The sequence below is a fragment of the Hypanus sabinus genome, chromosome 3, assembly GCF_030144855.1.
Source record: "Hypanus sabinus isolate sHypSab1 chromosome 3, sHypSab1.hap1, whole genome shotgun sequence".
Classification (NCBI taxonomy): Eukaryota; Metazoa; Chordata; class Chondrichthyes; order Myliobatiformes; family Dasyatidae; genus Hypanus; species Hypanus sabinus.
The window spans coordinates 4,259,581-4,272,523 of record NC_082708.1 but is presented as its reverse complement, the minus strand read 5'-3'; the positions used below and the strand labels follow the sequence as shown (position 1 = coordinate 4,272,523).

The 12,943-nt window shown below is 62.1% G+C and overlaps 1 protein-coding gene across 4 annotated transcripts in view; it reads left to right on the top strand.

The window, feature by feature from the left end:
• The window catches only part of ankrd50l (ankyrin repeat domain 50-like), a 32,843-nt gene extending 26,977 nt beyond the window's left edge, over nt 1-5,866 (top strand). For all 4 annotated transcript variants that reach the window (XM_059963554.1, XM_059963556.1, XM_059963552.1 and 1 more), the window contains exons 4-5: nt 964-4,085; nt 5,005-5,866. In XM_059963554.1, the coding sequence (XP_059819537.1) occupies nt 964-4,082 (3,119 nt within the window). In that variant the 3' untranslated portion in view covers nt 4,083-4,085; nt 5,005-5,866. The remainder of the gene's footprint in view (nt 1-963; nt 4,086-5,004) is intronic.
• The last annotated feature ends 7,077 nt before the right edge of the window (nt 5,867-12,943 follow it).

Below are 12,943 nucleotides of genomic sequence, written 5' to 3'. Positions count from 1 at the left end.
TAGCAGAGGCCAGTTCAGTTGTGTCATTTAAGGTAAAATTGGATAGGTATATGGACAGGAAAGGAGTGGAAGGTTATGGGCTGAGTGCGGGTAGGTGGGCCTAAGTGAGATTAAGAGTTCGGCACGGACTAGGAGGGCCAAGATGGCCTGTTTCCGTGCTGTGATTGTTATATGGTTATATTAGTGACAGTTGAGAGGAGGTTCATGAGGATGATTTTGGGAAAGAAAAGGGTTAATGTACGAGGAGTGTTTGATGGCTGTTGTACCAGAGGGGCTAACTTCACCCACTGTATAGTGAGACTGGCAAGGACAGGGCTTTGGGACTGTACCTGTTCGTTTTTAGAAGAATGAGGGGGGATCTCATTGAAACCTATCGAATATGGAAAGGTCTGGATAGAGTGGACGTGGAGAGGATGTTTCCTATAGTCAGTGTCTGAGTCAATGGTGGAGGCAGATACACTAGTGAAATTTAAGAGACTACTGGACAGGTATATGGAGGAATTTAAGGTGGAGGGTTATATGGGAGGCAGGGTGTAAGGGATGGCACAGCATTGTGGGCCGAAGGGCCTGTGCTGTGTTGTTCTATGTTCTATAGTGGGGGTGTCTAGCAACAGAGAGCACGGCTTCAGAGTAGAGGGATGTTCAGTTAGAACAGAGATGGGGGAAGAATTTCTTTAGCCAGAGGCTGGTGAATCTGTGGAATTTATTGCCCCAGACGGCTGTGGAGGCCAGGCACTGAGTATATTTAACGAGGAGGTTGAAAGATCTTTGATTACTATGGGGTTGAGAGGGGTAATATATCAGCCATGTGAGGCATCTCGATGGGCTAACGGCCTGATTCTGCTCTGCTGTCTTGTGGCCTTGCGATTGAAGAGCTGGGTATGGGTGGCAGCGGTCCCGGGGGGAAGCAGGACACCATCACCACCTCCAACTGACCCTCTGCCTCCGCCCACTCACCCACAGGCTTTCGCAAGTTGTGCCTGGACGACCTGCGGCGGTCACACGTGGTGCGAGACGTGCAGCAGTACATCCTGAGCCGGCTGGACCGCGAGGAGACCCTGCGCCGCCACCTCAGCCGCGACACGGCCGAGATGCTGAACCAGCTGCACATCAAGAGCACCGGCTGCTTCCTGTACCTGGAGCGGGTGCTGAACGGCGTCCTGGACGGCTTCATCGCCCTGCGGGAGATCCGCCACATCCCCGGCACCCTGTACGGCCTGTATCTCTGGATTTGTCAGCGCCTCTTCACCCGCAAGCTCTTCGCCCGCGTCCAGCCGATTCTCAACGTGCTGCTGGCAGCCCGCCGGCCGCTCACTCCGCGCCAGCTCTTTGAGGCGGTGTGGAGCCACTATGGCAGCCTGACGGCGGCGGAGTTCGATCAGCGGCTGGAGGCCGTGGCACGGCTGTTGCGGGCCGGGCCGAACGACACCCGCCTTCTCTTCCACCACAGCTTCGCCGAGTGGCTCCTGGACGTGAAGCACTGCACGCAGCGGTTCCTGTGCGACGCGGCGCAGGGTCACGCTATGCTGGCCATGGGCCTGAGCCTGCAGGCCCGAGGTCTCGGCCCGGCCGAGGTGCTGGAACTGGCTCTTCACCTGGTGCGCTCGAGGCTGCTGGCCGAGCCCTGGGGCCTGGCCCTGTGGATGGTGTGGTGCGGGGTGCCGGTGGGCCGGGAAGCGCTGGCTTGCGGCCCGCCTGTCGAACAGGAGGTGATCCAGTTGCTGTTGAAGGCTGGCGTGTATGGGGGCGAGCCCGAGCCGGGGCCGGCGCTCCTGCACCGAGCGCTGGAGCGGGAGGACTCGCTGCGTGCGCTGTTGGAGAGCGGGGCCAGCGTGCACCATCGGGACGCTGGCGGCCGCACACTGCTGGCCAGCGCCGCGCACACAGGTAACCTGGAAGTCGTTCAGCTCCTGCTGGCGCGCCAGGCCGAGCTGGAGACACAGGACGACCGCGGCCGGTCGCCCCTCATCACTGCTGCCCGCATGGGCCACGCCCGGGTGCTGCACTGCCTGATGGCGCACGGCGCCGACGTAAACCACGCCGACCGAGAGGGCTGGACGGCGCTGCGGGCCGCTGCCTGGGGTGGGCACGCGGAGGCGGTGAGCGCGCTCCTGGAGGCGAGCAGCGCACAGGTGGACAGCGCGGACGCTGAGGGCCGGACCGCGCTCCGGGCCGCCGCCTGGGGTGGCCACGAAGACATCGCGCTGGCATTGCTGCAGCACGGAGCCGACGTGAACCGCGCCGACCGCGAGGGCCGCACGCCGCTCATCGCTGCCGCCTACATGGGCCACCGGCAGATGGCGGAGATCTTGCTGCAGCACGGCGCCCGCGTCAACCACCGCGACTGTGATGGGCGCTCGGCCCTCTCGGTGGCCGCCCTCTGCGTGCCCGCCTCCCGCGGCTACGCCGGCGTGGTGGGCCTGCTGCTGGACTGGGGCGCCGAGGTGGGGCAGCGTGACCGCGATGGGCTCAGCCCGCTGCTGCTGGCCGCGCTCGAGGGCCACGCCGACGTGGTGGAGCTGCTGCTGGAGGCCGGCGCCGATGTGGAGGACACAGACAGCGCCGGGCGCTCGCCGCTGCTGGCCGCGGCCTCTGCGGGCCACGTCGCCACGGTCAGCGCGCTGCTGCTGTGGGGCGCGGAGGTGGACGCGGTGGACGGGGAGGGCCGGACGGCGCTGGGCGTGGCGGCCTCCCAGGGCAGCGCCCGGGTGGTGCGGGCGCTGCTGGACCGGGGCCTGGACGAGAACCACCGGGACCATCTGGGCTGGACGCCCCTGCACTCGGCCTGCTTCGAGGGCCACCACGCCGCCTGCCGGGCGCTGCTGGAGCAGGGCGCCCGCGTGTCCGAGCTGGACAGCGAAGGGAGGGTGCCGGCCATCCTGGCCGCCCAGGAGGGTCACGGGGATTGCCTGCGGCTGCTGCTGGAGTACGGGTCGCCATTGGAGGCGCGGGGTTACGACGGCCGCAACACCCTGTGGGCGGCGGCTCTGGCTGGGCACGGCGACCTGGTCCGGCTGCTGCTGGCCAAGGGGGGGAGCGCGGGGGGGAGCGACGCGGACGGCCGGCCGCTGCTCTACCTGCTGGCGCTCGACGACCGGCTGGAGATGGTGCGGCTGCTTCTGGAAGCGGCACGGCCCGAGCTGGAGGCGCGGGACGCGGAGGGGCGCACGGTGCTGCACGTGGCCTGCTGGCAGGGGCAGCTGGAACAGGTGCGGCTGCTCCTGAGCGCCGGCGCGCGGGTGGACGCGCTGGACAAGGAAAGGCGCTCGGCGCTGCACTCGGCCGCCTGGCGAGGCCATGCCGGTGTCGCCGAGCTGCTACTGGAAAACGGAGCAGCGGTCGATCACGCCTGCAACCAGGGCGCCACTGGCCTCTGCATCGCGGCGCAGGAGGGCCACGCGGGCGTGGTGCGGCTCCTGCTGGATAAGGGCGCCCACCCTAACCACGCAGACTGCTACGGCCGCACTCCCATGCGGGTGGCCGCGCGGCGCGGGCATACGGACATTATGCGGCTGCTCGAGAGCTACGGCGCACCGGCCTTCAATGGGTACCTGGAGCCGGAGCCGGGGCCGGGGCCCGGGCCCAGGGTTCCCAGCTCCCACAGCTCGCCCTCCGGCTCACCCAGCTCCACGGTGGGGCCCCGCCACTCGCCGGCCTCCAGCAGCTCGCAGGCCTCGTCCACCGGCCACTCGCTCGCTACCGCCCAGACCGTCCCGATCGACAGGCTCAGCTTCACCCAGCAGATCCAGCAGCACTCGCTGCCGCGGAGCCGGGGCCGACGCCCGTCCCTCGCTTCACCCGACTCCACCCTCCCCGGCTACGGACCTACGACACTCTCCCCACAGCCGGAGGTAGCACCGTCCCCCGGCACAGCGCCAGTGTCGGAGGAGAAGTGCAACGGGACGTATGGCAGCAGCCCGGTCTACTCCCCACGGAAAGGGGGACTGGCGCCCCAGGTCCGGCCAGAGCCACTAATCGACATCACCACGCTGGACCCCGAGCTGAACCTGAAGCAGGCCGTCAAACTGCGCTTCGAGGGCCCGAGCAGCGGACTCATCTGCAAGAAGGAGACCCCGTTGTGATGGGTGAGTCCCGGGGGGGGGGGGGGGTGGTTGTGGAGGTGGGGCAGGTAAGGGAGGGAGAGGAGGAGGGTGAGGTGACAGTTTGGCGAGGAACTGGCAGGAATGGGAAAGATGTGGCTGGGTTGGAGTCCAAGGAGGGGTGAACCTGAATCCCCCTCTTCCCACTTCCTTCCTCTCACATTAAATGTGCCTGTTCGTTTAGGACCCCCACCCCGCACTGTCTCAGTCATAACATGAACAGCACAGAAGGAGGCCCTTCAGCCCGGGTGGTTGCTGCTGACCAAGTTACCTACCTGAGCTGGTTCCGTTTGTACATCAGACAGTAGTGGCCCAATGTTGTGCTGACCCTTTAACCAGCTCCAAAGTCAGTCTAACCTTCACTCCATTTTTCTGTCATCCTCGTGCCCATCTAAAGAACCTCTGAAATGTTTCTGATGTTTCTGCCTCTGCCACCATCCTGGCAGTTGCATTCCACTAACCCACCCCTCTCTGTGTTTAGAGAACTACCTCTGACATCCCCCCGATTTCCTCCAGTCCCCTCGTGTTAGGCATTTTTGCCTCTGACTGTCCACTCGATTGGCATTTTCTTTAATTATTTATTTACAGAAAAGTGCCCTTCGGCATAACAAGCCGTACTGCCCAGCAACTCACCCACTGTATTTAACGCCAGCCTAATCAGGGGACAAGTTAACCCAGTAATCGTCTGTCTGGGCTGAGGGGGGAAACCGGTCATGGGAGAGTGTACAGCGGTGGAACTGAACTGCGAACTCTGGAATTCCGAAGCGTAATAGCTTTGCGCTCACCGCTACACTAGCGTGGCGCCCCGTTCGGACATGGGAGTGGGAGTTGAGTGCTCAGCTGTCGGGCGGTGATGCAGGAATGGCAGCAGACTCTGAGCCGTGTCCGTGCTTCTTTCTGTCAGGCTGCAGGTCGGTGGGCTCCGGCCGGACGAGGGCCGTTTTCTCCTGCCTCGGGCTGCTGCTGCTCATGCCCTGCGTGAGACAGTCGTTTCCTGCACTGAATCACGGACAGTCCTCCGAGGAAAAACACTACGCAGTTCAGGAACCTGAGGAACTCACTCAGTAATCTGCTTTCGAGATGTATAGTGTAATATATATGGCAAACTGTGGTATGTTTAACACCGGTGTGTGGTGTTAAACAGTCCGTAAAAGTATTCAGGGCTTCTCCTGATATAATCAGGATGCAATTTTTAACTTTATTTCTTTTGAAACACTCCCAAGAAGTGAATATAAAGTATTGAGCTGGGGTCACGCCCCTGGTAACGGTCAGCCTCGCAGGACATGGGGGGCCGGTGCAGTGTGGTATCGAAGGCCCTTTCCCGTGGCCATCATCAGTGACAGTTCCCCGGCAGAGCCACGTACGGTCCAGTACGACAGGCCAGTGTCTGGGTCAATGAGATCAGTTGTTCGGTTCGGGAGGATGTTTTATCTTCAAGGGGAAGTGCTGCGTTTTGCAGGGATGGACTGTGGTAAAGAGATGTTTGTTGAAGGGTATGTGTGAAGACAGGGTTACGTCTGTGGGAACAGTCTGTATTTAGAAGGCTGGCTGTGTATGTACAGGGGCTTCCCCACTGGGTTTGGGCAATCATAGTACGTTATAACCAAGTCTTCCAGTACCACTTTCCCCCAGACCCTTCGGCAATTACCCCACTCACTCACATCACGAGATGGGTGGGCAATAAACTGCAGTGGGAGAAGGACTGTTATGGTCACACAGGACAGCTGTGATCCTTGCCCACCACCCCTCACCCTGCACCCCACCCCTCACCCTGCCCAACACCCGTCATCCTGCCCACCACCCCTCACCCTGCACCCCATCCCTCACCCTGCACCCACCCCTCACCCTGCCCACCACCCCTCACCCTGCACCCCACCCCTCACCCTGCACCCCACCCCTCACCCTGCCCACCACCCCTCACCCTGCACCCCACCCCTCACCCTGCACCCCATCCCTCGCCCTGCACCCCACCCCTCACCCTGCACCCCACCCCTCACCCTGCCCACCACCCCTCACCCTGCCCAACACCCGTCACCCTGCACCCCACCCCTCACCCTGCACCCCACCCCTCACCCTGCCCACCACTCCACACCCTGCACCCCACCCCTCACCCTGCCCAACACCCGTCATCCTGCCCACCACCCCTCACCCTGCACCCCACCCGTCACCCTGCACCCCACCCCTCACCCTGCCCACCACCCCTCACCCTGCCCAACACCCGTCACCCTGCACCCCACCCCTCACCCTGCCCAACACCCCTCACCCTGCACCCCACCCCTCACCCTGCCCAACACCCCTCACCCTGCACCCCACCCCTCACCCTGCCCACCACCCCTCACCCTGCACCCCACCCTTCACCCTGCATCCACCCCTCACCCTGCCCACCACCCCTCACCCTGCACCCCACCCCTCACCCTGCACCCCACCCCTCACCCTGCCCACCACCCCTCACCCTGCCCACCACCCCTCACCCTGCACCCCCCCTCACCCTGCACCCCACCCCTCACCCTGCCCACCACCCCTCACCCTGCACCCCACACATCACCCTGCCCACCACCCCCACCCTGCACACCACCCCTCACCCTGCCCACCACCCCTCACCCTGCACCCCACCCCTCACCCTGCACCCCACCCGTCACCCTGTCCACCACCCGTCACCCTGCCCACCACCCCTCACCCTGCCCACCACCCCTCACCCTGCACCCCACCCCCACCCTGCACACCACCTGTCACCCTGTCCACCACCCGTCACTCTGCCCACCACCCCTCACCCTGCCCACCACCCCTCACCCTGCACCCCACCCCTCACCCTGCCCACCACCCGTCACCCTGCCCACCACCCCCACCCTGCACACCACCCGTCACCCTGTCCACCACCCGTCACCCTGAACACCACCCCTCACCCTGCCCACCACCCCTCACCCTGCCCACCACCCGTCACCCTGCACACCACCCCCACCCTGCACATCACCCCTCACCCTGCCCACCACCCATCACCCTGCCCAGCACTCGTCACCCTGAACACCACCCATCACCCTGAACACCACACGTCACCCTGCCCAGCACCCGTCACCCTGAACACCACCCCTCACCCTGAACACCACCCGTCACCCTGAACACCACCCGTCACCCTGAACACCACCCGTCACCCTGAACACCACCCCTCACCCTGCCCAACACCCGTCACCCTGCCCACCACCCGTCACCCTGCCCACCACCCGTCACCCTGAACACCACCCCTCACCCTGAACACCACCCGTCACCCTGAACACCACCCGTCACCCTGCCCAGCACCCGTCACCCTGAACACCACCCCTCACCCTGCCCAGCACCCGTCACCCTGCCCACCACCCCTCACCCTGCCCACCACCCCTCACCCTGCCCACCACCCCCACCCTGCACACCACCTGTCACCCTGTCCACCACCCGTCACCCTGCCCACCACCCCTCACCCTGAACACCACCCGTCACCCTGAACACCACCCGTCACCCTGCCCACCACCCCTCACCCTGAACACCACCCGTCACCCTGAACACCACCCGTCACCCTGAACACCACCCCACACCCTGCACCCCACCCCCACCCTGCACACCACCTGTCACCCTGAACACCACCCCTCACCCTGCACCCCACCCCCACCCTGCACACCACCTGTCACCCTGAACACCACCCCTCACCCTGCCCAGCACCCGTCACCCTGCCCAGCACCCGTCACCCTGAACACCACGCCTCACCCTGCCCAGCACCCGTCACCCTGAACACCACCCGTCACCCTGCCCACCACCCGTCACCCTGCCCAGCACCCGTCACCCTGTCCACCACCCCTCACCCTGCCCACCACCCCTCACCCTGCACCCCACCCCCACCCTGCCCACCACCTGTCACCCTGCCCACCACCCCTCACCCTGCCCAACACCCGTCACCCTGCCCACCACCCCTCACCCTGCCCAGCACCCGTCACCCTGCCCACCACCCGTCACCCTGAACACCACCCGTCACCCTGCCCACCACCCGTCACCCTGCCCACCACCCGTCACCCTGCCCAGCACCCGTCACCCTGAACACCACCCGTCACCCTGAACACCACCCCTCACCCTGCCCAGCACCCGTCACCCTGAACACCACCCGTCACCCTGAACACCACCCCTCACCCTGCCCAGCACCCGTCACCCTGAACACCACCCGTCACCCTGAACACCACCCATCACCCTGAACACCACACGTCACCCTGCCCAGCACCCGTCACCCTGCCCACCACCCGTCACCCTGAACACCACCCGTCACCCTGCCCACCACCCGTCACCCTGCCCACCACCCGTCACCCTGCCCAGCACCCGTCACCCTGAACACCACCCGTCACCCTGAACACCACCCCTCACCCTGCCCAGCACCCGTCACCCTGAACACCACCCATCACCCCTCACCCTGCCCACCACCCATCACCCTGCCCAGCACTCGTCACCCTGAACACCACCCATCACCCTGAACACCACACGTCACCCTGCCCAGCACCCGTCACCCTGAACACCACCCCTCACCCTGAACACCACCCGTCACCCTGAACACCACCCATCACCCTGAACACCACCCCTCACCCTGCCCAACACCCGTCACCCTGCCCACCACCCGTCACCCTGCCCACCACCCGTCACCCTGAACACCACCCCTCACCCTGAACACCACCCGTCACCCTGAACACCACCCGTCACCCTGCCCAGCACCCGTCACCCTGAACACCACCCCTCACCCTGCCCAGCACCCGTCACCCTGCCCACCACCCCTCACCCTGCCCACCACCCCCACCCTGCACACCACCTGTCACCCTGTCCACCACCCGTCACCCTGCCCACCACCCCTCACCCTGAACACCACCCGTCACCCTGAACACCACCCGTCACCCTGCCCACCACCCCTCACCCTGAACACCACCCGTCACCCTGAACACCACCCCTCACCCTGCACCCCACCCCCACCCTGCACACCACCTGTCACCCTGAACACCACCCCTCACCCTGCACCCCACCCCCACCCTGCACACCACCTGTCACCCTGAACACCACCCCTCACCCTGCCCAGCACCCGTCACCCTGCCCAGCACCCGTCACCCTGAACACCACCCCTCACCCTGCCCAGCACCCGTCACCCTGAACACCACCCGTCACCCTGCCCACCACCCGTCACCCTGCCCAGCACCCGTCACCCTGTCCACCACCCCTCACCCTGCCCACCACCCCTCACCCTGCACCCCACCCCCACCCTGCCCACCACCTGTCACCCTGCCCACCACCCCTCACCCTGCCCAACACCCGTCACCCTGCCCACCACCCCTCACCCTGCCCAGCACCCGTCACCCTGCCCACCACCCGTCACCCTGAACACCACCCGTCACCCTGCCCACCACCCGTCACCCTGCCCACCACCCGTCACCCTGCCCAGCACCCGTCACCCTGAACACCACCCGTCACCCTGAACACCACCCCTCACCCTGCCCAGCACCCGTCACCCTGAACACCACCCGTCACCCTGAACACCACCCCTCACCCTGCCCAGCACCCGTCACCCTGAACACCACCCGTCACCCTGCCCAGCACCCGTCACCCTGAACACCACCCGTCACCCTGCCCAGCACCCGTCACCCTGCACACCACCCCTCACCCTGCCCAGCACCCGTCACCCTGCCCACCACCCGTCACCCTGAACACCACCCGTCACCCTGCCCACCACCCGTCACCCTGCCCAGCACCCGTCACCCTGCACACCACCCCTCACCCTGAACACCACCCGTCACCCTGCCCAGCACCCGTCACCCTGAACACCACCCCTCACCCTGCCCAGCACCCGTCACCCTGAACACCACCCCTCACCCTGCCCAGCACCCGTCACCCTGAACACCACCCCTCACCCTGCCCAGCACCCGTCACCCTGCCCACCACCCCTCACCCTGCACCCCACCCGTCACCCTGAACACCACCCCTCACCCTGCCCAGCACCCGTCACCCTGCCCAGCACCCGTCACCCTGCCCACCACCCCTCACCCTGACTGGACGGAGGGCGGTTAAATTCTGGGGTGGGACCCTGCTGACAGTGTGCGCCACACCTCTGAGTGGGCTGCATCTCTCAGGGATCCTGTCTGGGTCCACTGGTGCAGCCGTCCCATGTGTGCTGAGTTCTCACTGGTCCATTAGTTGTATGACGTAGGAACCATTCAGCCCATCGAGTCTGCTCCACCGTTCCATCATGGCTGATTTATGATCCCTCTCAACCCGTCTGCTTTGACACCCTTACTAATCAAGAAAACTAACAACCCACTGACCTGACCTCCACAGGCGTCTGCCACATGAAAAATCACACAGATTCACCTCACTCTGGCTGAGGGAATTCCTCCTCCTCGCTGCTGGAGGATGAGGAGGGGTTTGGGGCAGTGTGTGTGTGGGTATCATACAGCTTTGTAATCACTGGGATGGGGGGTTGGGGAAATTCCAGGGAGCCTGTTGACCGACAAGAAGACCCTGTGGGGACTGACGAGTGAGGGTCCTTGTGGTGATAGGGTGGGCTGGGGGGGTGGGGATGCACTGTCCAGAGATGTGCCAGTTCACTGTGAACAACTGCCCGGGCCCCAGGCCCCAGCCCCGGCCTCGGCCCCAGGGGTACTTTCCTGACCTATGGCGAGCCATGGTTTTCCTGTGCCCTCGAACATTCCTGACCATATTCTGTGAGAAGGATGGGAGAGATTTAATAAAAAAACTTTGGTGCTGTTGTTTTATATGGGGGGGGGGGGTTCTGACACAGTGGTAACGGCCGAATATGCCCTGTGGTGCCTTGTTCTGGTTTTGATACATGTAATTGCATTGGACTAAACTTCCTTCTCGAGGCTGTTTCTCCCCCTCAGACAAATACAAAGGTTTTCCATATAACTGTGCCTCTTGTATTTTTGATCTGTACACTGTAAGACATAGGAGCAGAATTAGGCCATTCGGCCCATCGAGTCTGCTTCACCATTCCATCATGTCTGATTTATTATCCCTCTCAATCCCATTCTCCACCCTTCTCCCCGTAACCGTTGTTGCCCTGTCTAATCAACAACCCATCAAAGGACATCCTTCTGTCCTGAGGCTGTACCATCTGGTCCTAGACTCCCCCACTATAGGAAACATCCTCTCCACATCCACTCTATCTGTGTCCTCTGGTCCTAGACTCCCCCACTATAGGAAACATCCTCTCCACGTCCACTCTATCTGTGTCCTCTGGTCCTAGACTCCCCCACTATAGGAAACATCCTCTCCACATCCACTCTAGGCCTTTTAATATTCAATAGGTTTCAGTGAGATTCCCCTCATTCTTCTAAACTCCAGTGAGTACAGATCCAGAGCCTTCAAACACTCCTCATACATTAACCCTTTCATTCCTGGATTCAATCACATGAACCTCCTCTGGATCTTCTCCAATACCAGTACACCCTTTCTAAGATAAGGGGCCTAAAACTGCTCAAAATACTCCAAGTGAGGCCTCACCAGTGCCTAATAAAGCCTCAGCATCACTTCCTTTCTTTATATTCTAGTCCTCTCGAAATGAATATTTCCCACTCGAGGAGAGCGAGTGGCTGCTGGATGCATGCCAGTTTCTTGCTTTTGGCCCATCTTGATGTAGTGAGAAGGGACAGATGTCAGCACCATTTTGTCTCCCTATCCCCACCACCCCTGTGCAGAACTAAGGGACATTGCACAGCCTCATATTGCGTCTTGCCTGGGGAAAATTGGGGTTCTGTGCCCAAGGCATTGATAAGCTTTTTGGGTGTGATGTAAACTAATTGGGTACGCTAGTGTGATGTTCACATCTGGGGTGTTTCATTGGCCAGCGGTGTGCTAAGGTTGAAATTTACCCTCCCATTTCTCTCTGTTCCCATTCCCCATTCTGGTCCCCCTCTTGCCCCTTCTTCCCATCTGCCCCTGTCCTCCTTCCCTTTCTCCCATGGGCCACTCTCCTCTCCTATCAGATTCCTCCTCCTTCAGCCCTTTTCCTCTTCCACCAATCACCTCCCAGATTCTGACTTACCCCCTCACACGGTCTCACTTATCACTTGCCATCTTGTACTCCTTCCCTCCCCCTCCACACCTTATTCTGGCTTCTTCCCATTTCCTTTCCAGACCTGATGACGGGTCTTGGCCTGAAACGTCGACGGTTTATTTCACTCCATAGATGCTGCCTGACCCAAGTTCCTCCAGCGTTTTGCGTGTTGTGTGTGGTTTCACAGCTCGGCTCTCTAGCTGCTGTTGCCACCACGCTCTGCACGAAAGGTTCAAGCCTTGCACTTGCCCTTCCTGCTGTGTCTTTTCACACGTCTCTCACTGGTACAATTGTCGATGGTGATCCCGTGAGAAGCCTCCATGGACCAGGCGTTGATCAAAGATGTCACTTTTTCCCGGTGAGGTGTTGGAGTTCTCATTCCTAAAGGAGTGAGTGAGTGTGTGTGTGTATGGATGCAAGTCCACGCACATGTATGTGTGTTTGGGTGTGAACGCGTGTATGTGTGGGTGGGTGTGAATACGTGTATGTGTGTTTGAAGTGTGAATGTGTGTATGTATGTTTGGGTGTGAATGCGTGCATGTGTGTTTGGGTGTGAATGCGTGTGTGTGTTTGGGTGTGAATGTGTGTATGTGTGTTTGGGTGTGAATGCATGTATGTGTGAGTGTGAATGCGTGTGTGTGTTTGGGTGTGAATGCGTGTATGTGTGTTTGGGTGTGAATGCGTGTGTGTGTGTGTTTGGGTGTGAATGTGTGTGTGTTTGGGTGTGAATGTGTGTATGTGTGTTTGAGTGTGTATGCGTGTGTGTGTGTTTGAGTGT